At 36.4% G+C, this 22,359-nt stretch overlaps 1 protein-coding gene across 1 annotated transcript in view; it reads left to right on the top strand.

Annotated features, from left to right (window-relative positions):
- The window catches only part of LOC127624941 (probable voltage-dependent N-type calcium channel subunit alpha-1B), a 152,719-nt gene that overhangs the window by 50,486 nt on the left and 79,874 nt on the right, over positions 1 to 22,359 (top strand). Inside the window, exons 4-7 of the mRNA XM_052099873.1 lie at positions 5,345 to 5,436; positions 5,567 to 5,719; positions 8,913 to 9,100; positions 20,195 to 20,298. Of these exons, the coding sequence (XP_051955833.1) occupies positions 5,345 to 5,436; positions 5,567 to 5,719; positions 8,913 to 9,100; positions 20,195 to 20,298 (537 nt within the window). The remainder of the gene's footprint in view (positions 1 to 5,344; positions 5,437 to 5,566; positions 5,720 to 8,912; positions 9,101 to 20,194; positions 20,299 to 22,359) is intronic.

Here is a 22,359-nt window from a genome sequence, read left to right as displayed (position 1 = left end):
GACAAGATGACTTCATTAGCACTCCCTTCATGGGCATCGTGACAATGCACCCCCAGTTGGTCGTTGTGGGTCATGTGATTCCAGACAGCTCCAAATCAATGCTCTCAAATTGTGACCTTTTGACCTCTGCTATTCTGCTCGAGTATGATGCTGAGACATCTTAATTACCATCTTAGACTCCACCGCTGACTCAGAAAATTATCTATAACTAATTGATAGCAGAAGGCTTATGTGACTGCACTCATTTCTCTACATTAGAGAAATCAATTGGAGTTGAAATTCTAAAATATATATATATATATATATATATATATATATATATATATATATATATATATATATATATATATATATATATATATATATATATTTTTTTTTTAAGCTGAAACTTGAGCACTGAATATACAGATTGCTTTGTCTTTCCTAAAGGAGACATGGAGTTCTCAGGTCTCCTTTAAAGGGATATTCAGAGTTCAGTACATTAAGATCAACATTTCGACAGCATTTGTTGCTTAATGTTGATTTCCACATAGAAGAATTTGCAGATTGATTTCACTGTGAATTTTCATTACTATCTCATTTGTCATTTTTCTTTACTACTGGTTCTTTTGAATCAATGAAAAATGTGTTTGGTTCATAAAATCACAATATCCTGACAGTGCTCATGCGTGTAACATCTCTCTATATTCAGCTCAGTCTAGTTCTCTGATCCCAGTGTTGAGGTCTTAGTTGCTCTATTGAGGCCATGAGGTGACTCTGTGCCTGAGGCTGACTGACGGCTCTCCTCTGACACAGGATGATCATCTGAGAGGGATCAGTCTCTTTCTGGGATGTGTGAAAAACTCAATTCCAGCACTGTGTGTGAGTGCAACAGTAATTACAGCATAGCACTCCCACTGAGGTTGACAACTCTCCCTCATGCTCTCCTTCTTTCTTGTCACCTCTCTTTCGGGTTGTAGCACTGGTTTCACTGTGACTTTGGCAGCTCATTCAATGGAGTGCCACAGAATTAGCTGCCTTTCACCTTGAAAATCAGCAGCTGTCAATCACTCTCATATAGTCCAGCGTTCACTGACTCTCTGAATGTGATTTACTTAAGAACTGCAGCCACAGTTCAGCTCAAAGACACCATTATAAACAATAAACCTGTATCTATCTGTCTGTCTGTCTGTCTGTCTGTCTGTCATTTTCTTTTTTATTAAGGAAGGGGTATGGAACAGTAATTAACAAGGAGAGTAAGAAATGTCACTATGTCAGACCCCTGCTGTAGATTATTTAATGATTATTTCAATAGCTTTGCAATATGAACATCAAAAAGTATGTACATACAATAATATGTAACCTACCATACACATTTTATAGGCATAAAACGCAACACTCATTTATATACAATATGTAACTGTGGTCCCGGCTCCGTCTCTCGACCCACAAGGGGGTCCTATGTCTCAAAATGGTTGAAGACCCCTGTGATAATGTAAAGATTTCTCATAGTTGAGAGGAATATCAATAAATCAGGTGATGTGTCTTTTTTTCTTCTGCAAAATGAAAATGATTACTTTGTTTTATTTTGCAATGACATTTAGTGATGCTAGTGCCACAAATTGCAGGGAAAGATGAAAGGGTAAAGGTAAAGTTAAGGTGCTGTGAATAAAAACAGGTTATGCAGCATCTGTTTTTGTATATATACATGCGAGCATGTTTCTTTTTGACCAATTCTAGATATCGTTCCCAGCCATATTTCCTGTGTTCGAGCGTGGTGCCCTCGTGTTGAGATATATACTGTCATCGATAAGCTGGATATTAAAAAACTCTCTTTTTTGTTGGCAGCCAACAAATGGTACATTCAGAATAATAATGGTCTGTTCCCTGCTGAAGTTTCACTCTCATAAGCATAGGCAACCAGACTCTTATCTTACTCTAAGAACCCCTTTAAAATATGAGTATTAGCATATTGAATGTTTATATTATCTATAATCTTATAAGTCGTATATGCGCCTTGTGTAAATGTTATACCATATAATTGCTTTCATAGTAAGAACTTCTGGTGCTTTCATGTCCCAAGGGTTGAGTTTTAGTAAAACAAACAGATTCCCATTTTTTTTCTTTTTGAAGGTCTCATTATAACTGAATTGGAAAAATGTTACGGGATATTTAGCATTTTATTTTTGGTACAATTTTCAAATGACTTTTATAGTTTTACTGTTTTTGTCTTGTCCCATACCCTTTCTATCTATATGAATCTACGAATACTTTAAAAAATACTTCATTATAAAAATACAAATTATTAAATGTTTGAGACTATGATGATCTAAACAGACTGAAATAGTATATACCATTTCAATATTATTGTGTGACAATAATCTCTATAATTATTTCAAAGATTACAACCGTCCCACAGTTGTGCAATCATTTCCACACAAATCTATATTTTTTATATATTTAAAGATAACTATGTATAATTATTTCATCATTATATATTGAATTATTGTTATATGAGGGGCTTTCTCAGCAAATATTTGTATATGCGATTAAATGCAATTAATCGCGATTAAATAATTGGGACATCATGTAATTAATTTTATAAAAAATGAATCGATTAACAGCCCTAATATATATATATATATATATATATATATATATATATATATATATATATATATATATATAATTTATTTATTTATTTATTTAAAATGTGTGTCCTTGTTGAACAATTCAAAGTTTGAAGAAAACAAATGAAAATCAAGGTAAATATCACTGTGTTTTTATTGGCCGTCATTGCCAGTCAAGCTGTAATTCTTCCAAATAACACAAAAAGTGTGAAAATATTATTTAAATTGTGTGTTTTGAGGATACATAAAATATTAGCTATGAAATTAGCCTTAGCAAGACAAAGGAGTCAGCCGTTTTATTTCAGAAACGTTACAAATGTCATTTCCATCACGGAATTCTATTAAACACAACACAGAATTTGAGATGGGTTGGAAATGACACAGGTGGGAATTTGTAAGTCATTCAGAAAAAAAAAAGAGACATAAATCTCCTGTGTTGCATGTACATACACTGTTGGACATTGTTAGAAGACAAATTTGGAAGAAGAAGAAAAAGTCAGAGTGTTAAATATATTTTAAGTCCACAGGGCTAAAAGTGCCCAAAGTTGAATAAAACACACATGTATGAATCATACATATTATCAGAAAAATCTATGTAATGTAATATAATGTAATCAAAAAGCCTTTCCTTTGTAATAAGCATTCACACATTCAACAATAAATTGGTCAGAATCTTCCATGAATACCCCATGATTTTTTTTAAGTTCATTTATCACAACATATATATTTTTACACACTTCAGGTGGAAGTATCTTGTTCAGTTTGAATGTATCTTTTCCATATGTGAATGAACATAATACTGAAATGTTTCAGTTGCTTTTTCAACAGAGCAGTGAAAATATTTCCTGCGGTATGTTGATTATGAAGCAATAAATAACTTTAAAGTTCACTTATACTGTGAAGACAGTCACTTGTGTGTTTGTGTTGCTCCTTATAATATGCTGTAGCCTTGCATATTGCTGTTAGATGTACTGTAGAGTTCAGTTGATATTTATTTTCCTTTTTATTTTGTAGGAGCAACAGGAAATGTTAGGGAGTGCAACGCAACATTATGCAACACGTTAGAGCACATGCATTACTTGCCATGCCATGTCTCTGTCTGTTCACTTTATTTTTGCTTTCAATTTTGCTCGAGTTCAGACTCACATTACCACTTCTAATTCTCTTCACCAGCAGAGGGCGCTTTTGTGGAGAAAAAGAATGCTTTAGAACACTTAACCAGAATTCTTTACAAGCAAACAAGAATACTTTATCTGGAAAAGTTCAAAATTATAAATAAAAAAGAAGTTTTGAAAATTCTTCCTGTTTCTCCTTGTCTGACTTTCTTTGTCTCACCCTCCTCCTGTCTCTCTCTTTGGGTAGCAGGAATAGATAGTTTACGGGGGTGTTGCGGCAGCTCTGTCATATTTAATGGGGCATGTCTGCTAAGTCTTATAGCACTCTGCATGATCCTTCCACCCCAATCCTGCTTCTATCCTCTCTTCCCTTCTTTTTTCAAATTCTTCTCTGACGTTCAGAAGCTTCTTGCCCGTTCAAAGCCTTTTGAGCCAAGTGGATTTTAAATGCAACTTAAATGCAAAAATAAAAGTAAATTCAATTATTTGTATATTAAAGGGATAGTACACCCAAAAATGAATATTCTGTCATCATTTACTTACCCTTATGTTGTTCCAAACCTGTATATTATGTATATACCACTAGGCATGACTCAGACTTTATTTAAGGAACTTTAAGGAAGTTATTAGATGGATGGATGAATGGATGGATAATAAAGTACATGACCTTTCCATCAACCTCCATCTTTCGTTCAATCTCTCTTCCTTTTATTCTTTCTCGTCTTATGAGCTCTGTTGTAAATCAAATCAGATGCCAGTAAAGAATAATGATCTTCTGCCCAGCAAAGGAACTGTAACTTTTATATAAGCTTTCTCAGTTTTCCCGATGAGTTGATAAATGTGATGTAACAGAAGATCACATACGCATCCATATTTACACACTACACACTCACACATACAGTGTGCGGCTGGTTCCACTCCAATGCTCCTGAGGACACACAGGCTCATGTGCAGCATGTCAGCCAGCCGCATCGCCTTGGCAACGTCTAATGGCCGTCATCTCGGCAGTCCCACTGTGATGATGGGATTAGATTAGATTAGGTTATGCTGATTTCCCAGAACTAACACACACACACACACACACACACACACACACACACACTGGAAGCTGACGGTGTCATGTGTTGGGTCTGCTTCAGAAGATGTTTTCATGAAGACTAGTGGTCTTAAGTTATTGTCCTTGCATGAGACACTGACCTGAAGCCTGATAAAGCTATTTGATGCAGCGTGAGATAGGATTACAGAAATGGTTGTCCTTGTTCCATTTTTTTTGTAATGTGTGTGTTTAAGAGAAATAAAAGAACAGCGTGAGAGTTTTAAATGAAGAGTTCCAAAACTGTATGCCTTACTTTCTTCTGTGGAACACAAAAGCGGAAGTTAGGCAGAATGTTAGCATCTTTTTCCCCCATACAATTAAAGTGAATGTTGGCGAACATTCTGCTTAACATCTCTTTTTGAATTTTACAAAAGAAAGAATGTCCCACAGGTTTGAAACAACATGACAGTGAGTAAATTATGAAAGAATTGTCATTTATTTATGACTTGTAACTGAAATGCTGTACAGATGATAAAATATACGATTGCCTTTATTGACGACTTTTGCATGTGTTTATGTTATAGGATTTTAACCACAGTGGGTTCAGAGTTTGACTTAAGGACATTGCGAGCTGTTCGAGTGCTGAGACCCCTCAAACTGGTGTCAGGAATTCCAAGTAAGTGTTGGATTGTTCAGGACACTTCAGCTGGATGGTGTTGGTTTAGCTATCAAACATTAGATACAGTAATGATATAGTGATACTGTGAATAAGAAAATGGAAGTGTTTTATTTCTCTCTCGTTTCAGGTCTTCAGGTAGTATTAAAGTCCATAATGAAGGCTATGGTTCCTCTTCTTCAGATTGGATTGTTGCTCTTCTTTGCCATTGTCATGTTTGCCATCATTGGCGTAGAGTTCTACATGGGAAAGTTCCACTTCACCTGCTTTAAGCTGGAAACAGGTTAGTCTCTTTCAGTAATGGCAAAATAACACTGTACATATTAGTACTCTATTAGCAGTCTTCTTCTAATGTTAGGCCTACAACATATAATAGTACAGATAAACTAACTGTACAAATATTATTCCTGTTAAGATTTGGGTTTATGTGGTTTGTAGCATTTAGCCACAACATGTGGCTAAGAGGCACAACTAGCCACCCATTCAAACACATTGAACCACACATACACATATACATACAGTATACATGTGCATACTAATACGCAATGATGCCACTATATAAGAATCATTATATATATATTTTTAAAAAGCACATTTTTTCTGATCAGAGGACTTCTCTGTCTCCTTTTGTTTTTAAAAATGGCCTCCGTCCACTTTGCTGACTGATATTCACTTATAAACCACTGCTGTTTCCTGTTGAGTGTAGCTAGAGCATTAATTTGAAAATATATTTGACAGATATTTGAATTCTCTCTCTCTCTCTCTCTCACTCACTCTCTCTCTCTCGCTCTCTCTCTCTCTCACTCTCTCTCTCTCTCTCTCTCTCTCTCTCTCTCTCCTGTAATGAAAACAATAATTGCAGATGTTCATTTGTATTTCATTGTGCTGTGATGTGTACACTCTCCATAAACAATGGCAGATATTGGAATGATCATTAAACTCACGTGACACACTTGAATGCATCCTAGTGTGCCACACGATTACAGACAAATTTAATTACATTTCCTAAAATAATAATTCTGAAGCAGAATATCATTGATTGTAATTGGGTAGTTCACCTAAAACATTTGGAAGGTGATGCAGTGATGCATAATTTAAACAACATTTTGCATTTTTTTAAATTAATTATTATATTATTAATAAAGAAACTACATTAAATATTTATATATATTTTTTAATTAATTTGTCAATTAATTAATTATTTCAAATGAACTAGTGAAGACAAAACTTGAGAAATGGTGACCAGTTCTCTTATATTAACTGGTAACACTTTACAATAAGGTTAATTTATTTAAAGGGATAGTTCACCCAAAACGTTTTTTTTTCTCATCATTTACTCACCCTCATGCCATCCCAGATGTGTGTGCATTTCTTTCTTCTGCTGAACACAACTGTAGTTTTTTAGAAAAAAATATTTCAGCTATGTAGGTCCATACAATACAAGTGAATGGATACCAAACCTCAGAATCTCCAAAAAAAAAAGGCAGCATAAAATTAATCCATATGACGCCAGTGGTATAATACATGTCTTCTGAAGTGATATGATAAGTGTGGGTGAGAAACAGATCTATATTTAAATCCTTTTTTACTATAATTTCTACTCCCTGCTAGTAGGTTGCAATTTGCACAAAGAATGTGAATCACCAAAAACAAAAGAAGAAGAATGTGAAAGTGGAGATTGTTAGTAAAAACATTTTAAAATGGATCTGTTTCTCATCCACACCTATCATATCGCTTCTGAAGATATTAATTTAACCTCTGGATCACTTTTAAGCTGCCTTTATGCTCTTTTGGAGCTTCAATATTTTGGAACACATTCACTTATTCTTCGGAGATATTCTTCTTAAAATCTTCATTTGAGTTCAGCAGAAGGCATAAAGTCATACACACCTGGGATGGTATGAGGGTGCGTAAATGTTGAGAGAATTACATTTTTGGGGGAACTATTCCTTTAACATTAGCTTCCTATATTTGTTGACATGATCTAACAATAAACAATAATTTTATAGCATTTACTAATCTTGATTTATGTTCATTTCTAATACAAATACTATTAATTTCATATTATATGTTGTTATTATTATATTAATAATATTAATATGAATATTCTGTTAAAATATGTTATAACATTAGTTAATGCAATATTATTTAACATGAATGAAAAATGATATTTTGACAAATAATATTAACCAAGATTAATAAATACATTAAAAAGTCATTGTTCATTTTGAGTTCATGATACATAATGCATTAACTAATGGTAACAAAAACTAATGGTAACAAATAGAAGTGCTACCTTAACCTAAAAAATTATGATTCAATGGACATGTTATATATCAACAGGGTTGGGAAGTAACTAAATACATGTAACAGGATTACATATTTAAAATGCTAAATATAAGTAACAGTATACCACTACAGTTACAATTTAAATCATTGGTAATTAGAATACTGTTACATTCAAAAAGTATTTTGATTACTTTGCATTTTATTGTCATTTGTTTCATTTAATATTTAGTCCTTTCAGATGGAAAACATTTATACATATAAATGATGCGATCCAAAGTGCATAAAAACAGTTTTGTTAGTAAAAACTGAATTATTATTAGTAATTTGTGCTACTGTACAGGCAGAGATTTTATAGTCAAAACAAGTGAAAAAGATCTACCTGTGCTGAAGAAGTAATCCAAAGTATTTAGATTACGTTACTGACCTTGAGTAATCTAATAGAATACATTACAAATGACATTTTACAGCATGTATTCTGTAATCTATAGTGGAAAACATTTCAAAAGTAACCCTCACAACCCTGTATATCAACTACCCAATTACAAAGCAGATGATTTCATGAGGCAAGAAAAGCGCACTGACTCCTTTAGAGCGATTTTTAAGGAGTGATTTTCAAAAGCAATCTCTTGCAATCCTTGAGAGAGATACAAGGAGAAGAACTGTTTCTTGCAAGTGCTCAGGGTGCAAATGTTTTTTTCTTGTGTCCGCACAGCATGGTTCTTTCAGATGAGGACACAAGCTATGCTTTGCAAGCTGGAGGCTGTATATATGTGCATGTTTGTGTATTTATGTACTGAATTTGTGTGACCATGGTGTGAGGGATCTTGACAGGCCGTTAATGTAAATGTGTGTGTATGTGTGTTTGAGAGAGAGAGAGAGAGAGAGAGAGTTATTTCACAAAGCAAGTGCATGTAATTAGTCCATGTTGGTATAATGAGGTTTTCGATAAAGAGCGGCTGAGCTGCTAACATGTGCTCAGCTGCAGCCTCCTTCACCCCTCAATCAGCAACATCAGCAGGTGCTATGCCTCAGAGAGAAAGAGGGAGAGAGTGTGTGTGAGTGTGTGACTTGTTTGGCGGGGGCATTTACACTAATTTCCTTTCTAAATCCGTATTTAGTGTTGTTACATTGTTTGCTTTGTCTCCCACTCTTTTTTGAGTAGATTTCATTTGTTTGTTTGTGTGTAGGAGAACAGGTTGATGATTACCCGTGCGGTTCAGAGTCACCCTCGAGACTGTGTCCCAATGGAACAGAGTGTAAAGACAACTGGAAAGGACCCAATTTTGGCATCACAAACTTCGATAACATCCTCTTCGCCATACTCACAGTCTTCCAGTGCATCACCATGGAAGGATGGACTGATGTACTATACCATGTGAGTTGCCATCAAAATCACAAGTTTTTTTCCCCACTATATTAGTATTAGTGGACATCTAAAAAAACGCAATGGCTTTTATACAGATGTAAAGGATGATGTTTGCTATACCCCAAATCTAAGCCTAACCCACTCAGAAACCTATATTTGTTGTTTTAAAGGATTAAAACATGATTTGGCCCATTTATGAGTCTTTTTAGCTAATGAGGACCACTTAAAACTTTATCCTGTTTCACTATATTAGTTTAGGCAAAGCTGTATAAGCACACACATACTTGTGGGCACTTTCATAGACTTCTATTTGTTTTTATACTGAGCTAATAATATTTTCTGTCCCCTCACCCTTCCCCACCCCTAAACCTAACCCTCACAGAAATAATTATTTAGAATTTTTATTAAGCTGTTTTAATCATGTGGATCGCTGGCTTGTCCCTGTTGCATTCAGAATCAACTTGGCTGAAAAATCTGAGGAGGCATATGCAGTATGAATGGGGTTGAAGCTTCTGCATGCATACACAGTCTGGAATACCAATGCGTGTAATCTCAAAGGCTTCTTTTTGTTTCTGAATCTTGCATTGTTTTAGAACATCTGACAGAGTTCTGCTTGTCTGAGTGTTGAACTCAGGAGACTCCTAAAACCACTCCATGTGTGAAGACAAACTGAAAGAGTTCAAAGAACTTTGCTCGATTTAATTACAGATGGTTTAACATGCAAAAGAGCTTGTTCACATTTGGGATATGTCACCTGGGTAAATGTAGCACCTTTTGACAGAACTCTGGCACCTCATTCCTAAATGAACATATGTTAAAACTACAGGTCAGTCATTATAAAGACATCACATTGACAAGAAATGCAGGCATGTACGGTATTGTGTGTGCTTCCCCTACACTCAGCAATGCTTCCAGGGAGTGTAGTATAAACCCTGCTGTGTGACAGAAGAGACTACTGTTGTAGTTTCACCTGCTCCCCTTCTTCTCATGGTTTACAAATATGTGCAGCGTCTGGCTGCTAAAACATACTGTGAGCAGCATATGCCACCATGTTCCTGTAGTGCTTTCCCGCCACTGTCTAAACTCAAACTGTACACTGCCAAACTTTTCCTATCATTCTGTATGTGGAGGGCTGTTGGTTGTACTGAGACACCCCGTCCCCAATGACGACTTAATCCTTGGACTGAACCTCACACAAACTTATCTTATGGCTTCTGAAGACTTCAGAATATAAACAGTAAGTCATATGGACCTTTATGATACTATACCTTTATGGTGCTTCTTTGGTATTTTTTCATTTTTTTGGAGCTTGACCGCTGTGTTCACCATGAACTGACATTGTATAGCAAGAGCTGCATAATGGCCTCATTTACACCTGTTATTTTGTTTTGCTTTTGGATTTTCTCCCCAATATGGAATGCCAAATTCCCAATGCCCTCTAAGTCCTCATGGTGGCTTAGTGACTCGCATCTATCCGGGTGGCGGAGGATGAATCTCAGTTGCCTCTGCGTCTGAGACCCCCAATCTGTGCATCTTATCACGTGGCTTGTTAAGCGTATTACCCTGGAGATCTAGCGCGTGTGGAGGCCCACGCATTTTTCCGCGGCATCCACGCACAACTCACCACGCTCCCCACTGAGAGCGAGAACCACACATTATGGTGACCACGAGGAGGTTACCCCATGTTACTTTACACTCCATAGCAACTGGGCCTATTTGGTTGCTTATGAGACCTTGCTGGAGTCACTCAGCACGCTGCACCTGGTTTTAAGATGTGTTTTTGGTGATTGGATCACATGTGGTTAGTGCTATATACAGGTGTAAACGGGGTCTAATACGTTTTGTGATGGGATCAACATGCCTGATGTGTCTGAAATCAACATGCACTGACACTTATGAGAAGCACAGTAAAATAATGGAAAATTGAATTATTGAATTTGCATTTGAATTAAATTTCAGCTGTATCATGAAGAAATAACGCGCCATTTTTTTCATGTTTTCTTTGACTTTTTTGACTTTGTTGTGGTGTATTATCATGCAGTAAAATGCTGACATAGTGACTGATGTATGTCATCATGAAACAGAGTTCCTTCCCCACAAATCCAATCACAAGTGGTCACAGGAGACTCATTTGACCAGGCGTAAACAGCGATGTGTCTCACCTGACCACATTTGATCAAATTACCTGAGATGCATCTTAATACCTGTTGTAAACAGGGTCAATGATTCTTTATTTATCCTTTTGTGTTCTACTGGAAAAAAAAAAAAAATAAGGTCTCTACAAAACAAGAGCCAATTTGTAACTACTGGAGCTTGTATTTTAAACATGAATTCTAGCCCAAAAGCTTCAATCCCTATTCATAGAGACTCATTTGTAATGTGTGGCTCGCTACAGTTATAAACCATTTTGCATTGACAAGCAAAGATAATTGGTGACAAATAGAGAGTAAATCAATATATGTTGTTTATCATATTCATAAGTCTCAAAGCTGTCCCAGATGCAGCTGTCTAGCAACCATCTGAAAAAGGCAAGCAGTTACCTTATATTTACATATACTAAAGTATTTTTTAAAGTACATTTCTCAGGACTCCTTTTCAGTGTTTAGCTTAATTCTATTCCATTTTTGGGGAAGATTTTGGTGAATCCACATTTCACAACGGTTCTAATAATTGCTGTTTTTGTAAGTGGCTGCATATGATTTTACAGCAAAACAGCTGATTTAATGTAATACAAAGCACAAGGTATGTGATCATTCTTCTTTGTCTTCATTTACACCTGGTATTAAGATATGTATCGGGTGATCCAGTCACATGTGGTCAGGTGAGACACATCGCTGATTACACCTGGTCGCTTAAATGCGTCTCCTGTGACTACCTGTGAACGTATTTGGAGGGGAGATTCTCTGTTTCATGACGAAATACATCAAGCACTTTGTCAGAGTTTTACTGCATGATAATAAACTGCAACAAAGTCAGAAAAGATAACGAAAGCGGGAAAAAAAAACGTGCGCTGTTTCTCCCAGATGCAACTGAAATTTAATCTATGCACAAAAGCATCATTTTGAGCTGAATTGTCTGTTATATTAGTGGATTAGTTGTAGTTACCTGAGCTGCAGATGTTCGTGCTTCTCTTAGGTATCCCTGCATGTTGATTTCAGACACACTAATAAAGATCAGTGAAGTTCTCGTGTTTGTGTTTTTTTCCTTTTAGCCGCTCTTAACCGATAAAATTTAAACACTTGTTTTAGCGCGACAGTTGATTGACAGATGAATGATGGTGCTTTGCTGCTGCTGGGACGGATACAGGATGGATTACCTTTTATACTTCAAATATGATGCAGTCATATGTGTTTTTGACAACCTTTGTAGGTGATTCTTTTGATCCAATCACAAAACGTTTCAGACCTGTATGTAGGGCTGACCACATGTTATAGGATCACTAAAAACGCATCTTAATTCCAGGTGTAAATGGGGTCTTTGCAAATTGAGTCTGATCTGAATACTCTTGCAAGGCACTATCATGTACACATTGAAGCGACTGCGTAAAATGCTGCTCTGAGATGCTGCTCATGATTTGAATGCAGGGTGGACCAACATCATGAATTAAGAATGATGGCGGCACTCCATTTTCTTGATTGCTTCTCTGTGTTGCTGGGATGTGACTCTTTGGATTGATGTCTTTATGGCACTGTATGAGCACAAAGGAATCAGGGGATTGTCTTTGATGGATTATTGGCATTATTCTTTGAATGCCCATGCTACTGAAATTCATTATTAAGCATAACAGTGTGTCTCTGTAAATGACAGACAATCAGAGTTCAGAGGTTAGTGTAAGTTTCTCAACACTGGAACAATATCTCAGACTCAAACCATAACAAGCACCTGCACAGACAAGCCAGCGGGGGAGCTAATGACATGGCAGTCCTCATTTCATGCCTGTTAGTTTTATTACACTCTCGCTGTGCTAGAGATTAATCGCTTTTTGCCTAATTACCACTGCTGTGTCATGCTTGTTCAGGGTTCCGGTCAGATCTCCTGAGGTGAAGCAGCATTGTCTATTGGACAGAGGCAGTGAAAGAAATGCTGAAAAGTTAGTTTTTATCCACAGTATAGTATTCTTGTGCAAGAGTAATATTTATGGAACAGATGTTCTGGTCTTTTTTGTCTATTTATTTTTGTCCATTTGCAGCCTGCAAAAAGTGAGGTCCAACCAATGGCAGTACATGGTAAAATTATTGAGTAGACAAAACAGCCTTTGTGGAAGGTCTTGTGTAAAACCTTACATTTTAAGGAAAGTTCACCCAAAAATAAATAATGTGATTGTTTTCTCTCCCTTGTGTTCTTTCAAATCCTTGTGCTTATTTGTTTTTTAAATGATCTCATAGGTCTTTTTTTTATACAATAATAGTTCAAACCACCATTGAAGTGATCCATATGACTTGTGCACTAAGTTCTAAGTCTTCTGAAGCCATCAAATAGCTTTGTGCGATGAACACACAGATATTTCAGGAATATAAAAGTTTGCCCACCGCCATAGCTCTCAAATCAATATTGAACATTTAGGTGCGTAATGCCAGGTTTGACAGAATTTGCATTTAGCACAATTTTGACATGCTGTTTTGTTATTTCATACAACTTTTATAGTCCATTCCATTGCTTTAGTGTAGATTATCAGTGAATAATGAAAACTGTATGATCTTAAGGGTACTGTATGGTCACATTGTGCAGATTACAGCCCTGAGTGTAACCATTATTTAGTTGGTGTTAATGTTTACGTTACACTGAAGCATGTTGAGTCAACGTCAACCGTGCTATTCCTGTGGCCAGTGTGTGTCAGTGTATTCACTTTATTTCAGTCTTGTTAATGCAGGCTGAGTCACCAGGTCTTAATGTACCTTGACCTTGTCACACTGTCATCCTGGGATGTCAGGCCTATCGCTTAGCTCATTAAACATCTTTAAAAATAGTCTGTTGGAAGCTGGACAAAGTAGAATCATATTTGGATTTATGCAGCTGTGAATCATTTCTATTTTTTTCACTCACTGTCTCTGGCTCTCCTCTGCTTACTTTTTGGATAAAACTAATTAGAGTGGTAATGAAAGGATGTGTGAATAGAGGTGCAAAGTGGTCAGCACTTCTGGAATAATAAAAAAACAACAAAGCACTTTGTCTTTATTATTTCACTGGCTTGGCATGGGAGACAGAGAGATGTGTGATTACTGCAGCAAAGGACCCATAAAATTCATAGTTTGTCTCCCTGCAAGGAATTGTAGACAAAATATTGCACTTTATAAACTGAACTTTATTCAGTTTATAAAGGTTTATAATGATCTGTTAGCTTTTAGAGATCAAGAAGATCCTGACCGATATGTGATTTTAGAGACAGTACCGATTTTAGATGGGGAAAATTCACCGATTACCAATATGGTGGCCAATATAGTTAATTTTTTAGCTGGAATGAAAATAAATAAAAAAAAATTAAAATGGTCTGCAATTATATATGCCTTTTTAAAACCTTAGAGGTTACCAAAACGCTTTACACTGTGTCCCATTCAACCATTCACACACACTCATACACCAATGGCGGATTAGCTGCCATGCAAGGCGCTAGCCTGACATTGGGAGCAACTTGGGGTTCAGTGTCTTGCCCAAGGACACTTCGTCATGTGGAGTCATTTGGGCTGAGAATCAAACCGCCAACCCTGCGATTAGCGGCCGACCTGCTCCAGCCACAGACCTTTTCAATGTGGATTGTTCACCGATATTGCACCGATATGACTATGCAAAGGTACTCAGAAGTCTGCTTTCTTAAACAAATATTTTTATCAAAGAATATTTGACATTATTATTGTACATTGTCAACAAATGCTAGAAATGAACACTGATAAAATAAAGAATAAATAAAAATACAATAAATTGCTTAAAAACATCAGTACTGTATGTTTAGTATCGGTCACTAGCTGACCATTTAAATAAGGAATAAATTCTAATAAAATAAATAGCTAAATAAACATCAGTACTATTTAGTGTCAGTCAAATGCTCAATCAGTGTTACACTGTATTCTGCTATACAAGTTCAGGGAAAACATTCAACGGTGGAAAACCAGACTTTTAAATATTAAATTGTATAAATGCAATGACTGGAATTGTTTGGTTGAAGGAGGTACCAAACTGTGAAACCTTAACAAAACAGTTTGGTGAATACATGGTTACACATTAGCTTCCACTCAGCTGACAAGCAATGAAAGTAGCTACATGGTTAGCTAGTTAGCTATAAGCTCATTGTCATGGAGAGTAAAAGATGGACCCGCATTGCGTCTCACCAACTATGTAACAGCTTAGCGTGAAATCAACACTCATCATACACAATCCACCACCGCACCATTGTCTGCTGAGCTGCAAAAAGATGCTCTGATGTTTACCTTTCAATCAGCTACATTACTTACTGCACTGACAAACCATAGCTGGCTAACAGCAAACAGACATGAGTGACATGGTTGTCAGGGACAGTGTTAACATTATATTAGTTATATTGAAAAGGGAAAATGATGGGGTCATTTTTTATTAACTTTCCTGTATGTATTTTACAAACTAGTTAGCAACTTACAGAGAAGAGACCGCTCAACTCAAACTGTCAGTTCAGAGTCAGCTCAATGGAGTCGGAGTGTGCTCTGCTGGACAAACTACGTAATGACACCAATTCTAAAGCATTGTTTTCGGCATTATATGTTTTGAAAAAAGTTTTCATATCTGCGCATATCGGTAGACATATATGGCAATACCGATATATCGGTGATAGGCTAATATTGACCGATATATCGGTATAACAAGAACAGGTCTTACAAAAGCTTTAAAAAGTTTCAGAAAGGCTAGATCAAAGAAGATAAATTAGAAGAAAAGTGTTGTTGTATTTCAAACTGTAGTACAATGTCATGGTGAAACAGATTAAGGGAAATATGATAAATGTGCTACTTCTTTTGCTCCCATTTTGGAGCAATAGCAGTAGTTGCTTCAAAAGTCAAACACCCATATTAAATAATAACAAAAATCTTTTTTTGTACCTTTGCATTTGTTTTAAGAATAAATGTATGTGCAAAATGCTAAATCTTTTTTTATGCATGTGAGTGACCATGTTGATTGTTTATCCTTGCCTGATTTTGTTGAGATAAACAGAAAGCAAGCAGCCTTTGGATTAAGACAAAGAAAATCATGCGAGACCTGCTTTACTAAATTTTCTTCCTGTATGTTAAATGGACTATTAACATGTGTCATGACTTGATTTTCTCAGATTCTTAGTTGACGTGAGTTTGCAAAAGTGCCTGAGCCTGGGTAAATTCAGCAAAAGATGTCTCATTCACAACAGAAAAGACCCTTTGAGCTTTCTATTCCTTATTTATCTGCAAAGCTCCAACTTAACCAGGTGAAATATCTGTCTACAAGGGAAGAATATTTTGTTTTGCCATTTGGGTTGCTGGTAAAGATAATTATAAACTAGCTTAGAGACAGACAATGACAGCTCAGATCTACAGTGTGATGCACTACTAGATTTCATGTTCTGTTTCCTTTAAAAGATTAAACTTATTTGAACTAAAGACAGTGATGTAACACAAACCAAAGCAACTCCTCTCCAATGTGGTCTTGCAGACCTTATTGACCGATTGGTTGGTCCTTTCATCTCATTGTATAGTGAATAATCATATTATACAGTATATACAGCAGCTCTTTCTGATTGTGACAGTTTATTACATAGTAATATAAAGAAAACACCAGATAAATATTCTGATTCTCATGCGTCATGTGTAGATATCGAGTCACTGAAATTATGCATTATATCTCTCTGCATTGATAAATTGCTGTGGCTTTCTAGAGGAATATAATTACCTAAGTAATTCCCTCATCAGCATATTAGGGAGTAAAGATGGTCTCCTCTGGGAACTGAACAGTGAACAGTGACTGAGATAGTGTTTCACAGGACAGGTCAGTCTTCCCTTCCTCCCTCACAGGAGCTTGTACCTCCTGCTCCTCACACTGTTGATTAATAAGGAGTGAAATTCCTGCGTGTAGACTCCTTAGAGTCAGCATGCAGAATTATTGAGACACATTCATTTTGGAGGAAAACAATGTATACTGTTTCAACAATAGATATTCTCCATCTGGTTCTCCTTTTTCATTAAGGTTAAAGCAGTGCTGATTGTCTTTCCAAAAAGCTGCTGCCCTACCTACCGAATTATGATGACGATGATGCACGGTTCAACATTTTTCACCTTTAGTTTTATATTTATCCCTTGTTTTTGCAGGAATTAATTTTAGGTGGAAGTGCATGTGCTTTATGAGTAAGACACTGTGGGTGAGGAAGTGGATCGAGATATATATAAAATATTGTGACATATAATAGAGGTCACTGGCTAGTTTCCCTGGTTGAAATTTGAAGGAAGTTCTTCTATTTTGTCTTTTAGGCATGTGACATGTAAAATGTGATATGGCTCCATTTGCTTGCTTGTATTAGCCTACTACTACTCATGTAAACGTAATTGTGCAATAAGTGAATTGTGTATTTTTCTGTAATATAGTGTGCTGCCTTTCTACAAATCTCTTGAAAAAGTCACTTCAGATAAAAGCATCTGCCAAATGCATAAATAAATAATATAATAAATAAAAAATAGAGTATATGTTTTTGTTCAGTAGTCAAACTATTGAGGGGAAAAAAACACAGTTTTCAAACTTTTTTCAATATGTCTGACTGACACTACAATTTACCAATTTTTTTTTAAGAATTTCATTCTTAAATTTCATTTTCAATACCTCAGCTTACCTGTGGGGCTTGTTTTATGTGATACACAATCAATTGCATTGGCAACCCCAGAGAAATTCTGGAGGGGGCAAGATTGATCCACAAGACATTGATATACGAAAGCTCCTGTGAGGACATGATTTAAGAGTGCAAGAACCACTGAAGGGTTTCAAAGCAATGGCACACTGTTTTGTCTATTTTGGCTACACTGTTCTTTAGCTGAACATGGTAGTGGCCTGATAATGGATTAGGCAAGCACAGAAATTAAAAACACATAGAGTGTATCAATTCATATAATAGTGAAAGGAACCTACAATATGACATGTAAATATACAAATAAGTTTTGCTGGTCAATAATTGGTTTAATATGGTAACAAGAATTATTTGCAATATTTAAAAACGTACATATTTAAATGAATTACGTTTTATTTTGTATTTTTGTTTATGGTACAAGGGGAATTCTTTTAAGAATTCTAATGTTACTGAATTGAATTGCTGTTTGGTGTACAACAAGTGGCACCCAGCTGTTGCATGTGCCTGCTGTAGCAGGGAGCTAGCACTAGCGAGAAGCTTAATCCAAGTATACAGTAGCTTCTCCCTGTTGCTCTGACAGTCTCTGCAGGCACACCATCAGTCTGTCTTCAGAGCTGGAGCTGAACCATCTGCCTTGGCCTCTCATTGAGAACAGCAGGGGGCTGAAAAAAATCTCCCTAATTATAATGATTTTTCCTTTTCTTATAAACTTAGCAAAAAAATAAACATCCTTTCACTTTCAACTGATTTTATTTTCAGCAAAATTAACGTGTGTAAAAAATATCACCAGATTTGCCAGTTCTTGCTGTGAGATGTTACCACTCTCTCCCACCAAGGCACTTGCAAGTTTCCAGACATTTCTGGGGGGAATGGCCCTAGCCCTCACCCTCCAATCCTACAGGTCCCAGACTTGCTCAATGGGATTGAGATCCGGACTCTTCGCTGACCTTGGCAGAACACCCTGTCTTGCAGGAAATCACGCACAGAACGAGCAGTATGGCTGGTGGTATTGTCATGCTGGAGGGTCATGTCAGGATGAGACTGCAGGAAGGGTACCACATGAGGGAGGAGGATGTATTCCCTGTAACGCACAGCATTCAGATTGCCTGCAATGACAACAAGCTCAGTCCGATGATGATGTGACACACCGTCCCAGACCATGACAGACCCTCCACCTCCAGATCAATCCCGCTCCAGAGTACAGGCCTCGATGTAATGCTCATTCCTTTGACGATAAACGCGAGTCCGACCATCACCCCTGGTGAGACAAAACCACGAGTCATCAGTGAAGAGCACTTTTTGTCAGTTCTGTCTGGTCTGAAGGTGGGATTGGGCCCATTGGCGATGATGTCTGGTAAGGACCTGCCTTACAACAGGACTACAAGCCCTCAGTCCAGCCTCTCTCAACCTATTGCGGACAGTCTGAGCACTGATGGAGGGATTGTGCAGTCCTGGTGTAACTTGGGGAGTTGTTGTTGCCATCCTGTACCTGTCCAGCAGTTGTGATATTCGGATGTACCAATCCTATGCATGTGTTGTTACACCTGGTCTGCCACTGCGAGGATGATCAGCTGTCCTTCCTGTCTCCCTGTAGCGCTGTCTTAGGCATCGCACAGTACAGACATTGCAATTTATTGCCCTGGCCACATCTGCAGCCCTTATGCCTCCATGCAGAATGCCTAATGCATGTTCACGTAGATGAGCAGGGACCCTGGGCATCTTTCTTTTGGTGTTTTTCAGAGTCAGTAGAAAGGTCTCTTTAGTGTCCTAAGTTTTTATAACTGTGACATTAATTGCCTGCCGTCTGTAACTGTTAGTATCTTAATAACCGTTCCACAAGTGCATGTTCATTAATTGTTTATGGTTCATTGAACAAGCATGGACAACATTGTTTAAACCCTTTACAATAAAGATCTGTAAAATTATTTGGATTTTTTTAAAAATTTGCTTTAAAATACAGTGTCCTGAAAAAGGGACGTTTCTTTTTTTGTTAAGTTTACTTATTGCATTATGCTGTGGTTCTAATGTGAGCCTGAGGCTTTGTCGGTGCTTAGAGAACGTCAGCCATATTTCCTCAGTGGAGGCATGTGGGAGCAGATTTGTAATTCATTATTTAGCATTAGATTCTCATATTATGAGAGTGAGTGACGGAATTAGTCTCAAATTGCTTTGTACAGTTGCTTTCTAAAATGTGAGATTTGTTTATTATAGTGTTGTCATTCAAGTGAGAGTTTACTAAGAGCTATTGCAGTAAAACACTGTCATTTGTTTTTGTGCAGGCCAATGATGCCTCTGGGAACACCTGGAACTGGCTGTACTTCATCCCACTCATCATCATCGGCTCCTTCTTCATGCTCAACCTTGTCTTGGGTGTCTTATCAGGGTAAGTCCTCCAAAGCTTGCCCTACTTTCTCTCTCCCCATTTCTCTTTTTCACAAACTTCCTTTGCTAATCCATGATGATAATGTTTGAATGTTTTTTCTTAATGTATATGTATGCATTTGGATAAAGTGCTAATTGAATACATGTGTGCATAGCATACCACAATAAGCTGAAGCTAATAAAGCATAAACTATTTATGCTTATATAATGAAGATGCTGCTTCTGAAATTATGCTAGTTTTGCTGTGATATAATCTTACTACTATAGGAATGAATCTACTGAAAATACCTGCATTGACTTAGCCTTTAAAAAGAAGAATATGTTGATTATGATTTTATTAGTTTTTATTTATTTATTTATTTTTCTCCCCAATTTGGTATGCCCAATTCCCAATGCACTCTAAGTCCTCGTGGTGGCGTAGTGACTCGCCTAAATCCGGGTGGCGGAGGACGATTCTCAGATACATTATTTATTTTGAGATTTTGTGGATTTGTTTTCGTATGGGGATACGGTATTAATAAAATTTTTTCATGTCTCGAAAAGGTCATAAAAAGTCTTAAACTTCAGGACAGAAATGTAAAAGGCGAGTATTGATGCTGACTACCATCACTGGAGTCGCAAGTTCGTATTATTTATGCTTCTTTAATGTCAAATTGGAGGTTGATAGAAACCATCATGACACAGAATCTCAAAACATTTTGGTCGTCGAAATTTCAGTGTATCCAAGTACTGCTGTGTTACTTGATATATGATTTCCAATTTTATATATACCATTGTATTTATATGGCACTTCAAGATAATTAAAAGAATACCATGGTACATTCCCAAAAACATGGTAATGCCAAGGTACTTTTTGTACTCTATATGTTTTCATGTTGGCAACTAAGTGTTTTGAAAAATATCTTAACCTGCAGTTGGTCGGTCATTCACAAGCTGCACATTTGTTAATAAAAACCTTTATCATCATCATTGGCAAACAATAGGACTGCAGGTTTCATTTCCATTGATTATTAAATAACCACTGCAACCAGCTTTCTATTTGTTCTCTGTTTTAAAGTTTCTATTAGTGTGTTGTTATATAAGAAACCGCTCCAAATGATTCAATGTTTTAAATCATGAATCAATTCAGATAATTTTGCATCCCATGTGTCATAGTAAAGAACTGACTCAAAAGAGTGATTCATTTGTGAATCGGGTGGCTTGATGTAAAAAGCGGCATTGTAGCATTTGTCAAAGCAACCCGCTTCCTACTGTAAGGACCACACCACTAGTCCAATGACGGTTTCCAATAGAGTGGCTGAAGGCTTCTGCATGTACGTCATTTCGGGCATGTGTGGTTTAGTGTCTTAAACTGTTTGATTTAGTTAACCCTTGTGCATCCTTGTGGACATTTTTGGCTTTTTCAGTTTTGTTTTTTTGATAACTTTGTCTGTGTTAATGCTAACTGCATAAAATTTTCCACAGGTGTGAATTTTTATTGGAATTTTAATATTTCACCCTATTTTCTTTAAAAAAATATTTTTTGCACTAGTTACACAAAATACTCCCTCTTAGCGTCGTTTTGGACAAAAATGGCACATTGAAACCCATTAAAACTGCGATTTTTAATCCCAGTGCCATTTAACTATAAAATTATGCAATCTTGTTTAACATGCTTTCATTATGTTGGCAAGGCTTCAAAATTTACATTTTAAATATTTTTTACCAGATCGTGCCATTTTTTCAGGTTTGGCATATCATCGCTTTTGTTGTTGTTTTCTGCTGTTTTTGGCTTATGCATATTATAGAGCCAATTAGATACATTATGAATATATAATTGTGTGAGTGTGTTGGTATGGAGTTCAGAGTGTGGTTTGTATGTGTCTGAGGCTCTAATAATAAAAATAAAAAAAATTCTGTTTAGCATTTATTAAATTGAAAATAATTATAATTATTATATTTTTTATAAAAAACAACAGTGGCATTATGTAAACAAACCGGCGTTTAAAGTGTTAAAATTCTGAAAATAAATTAATGTTTGGTAATTATGATTAGAACTGATGCTGGTTAAAATATAAGTCAG

The sequence above is a fragment of the Xyrauchen texanus genome, chromosome 31, assembly GCF_025860055.1.
Source record: "Xyrauchen texanus isolate HMW12.3.18 chromosome 31, RBS_HiC_50CHRs, whole genome shotgun sequence".
Classification (NCBI taxonomy): domain Eukaryota; kingdom Metazoa; phylum Chordata; class Actinopteri; order Cypriniformes; family Catostomidae; genus Xyrauchen; species Xyrauchen texanus.
Note: the sequence above shows the minus strand (reverse complement) of the source record. Positions and strands in the feature narration are given on the sequence as shown.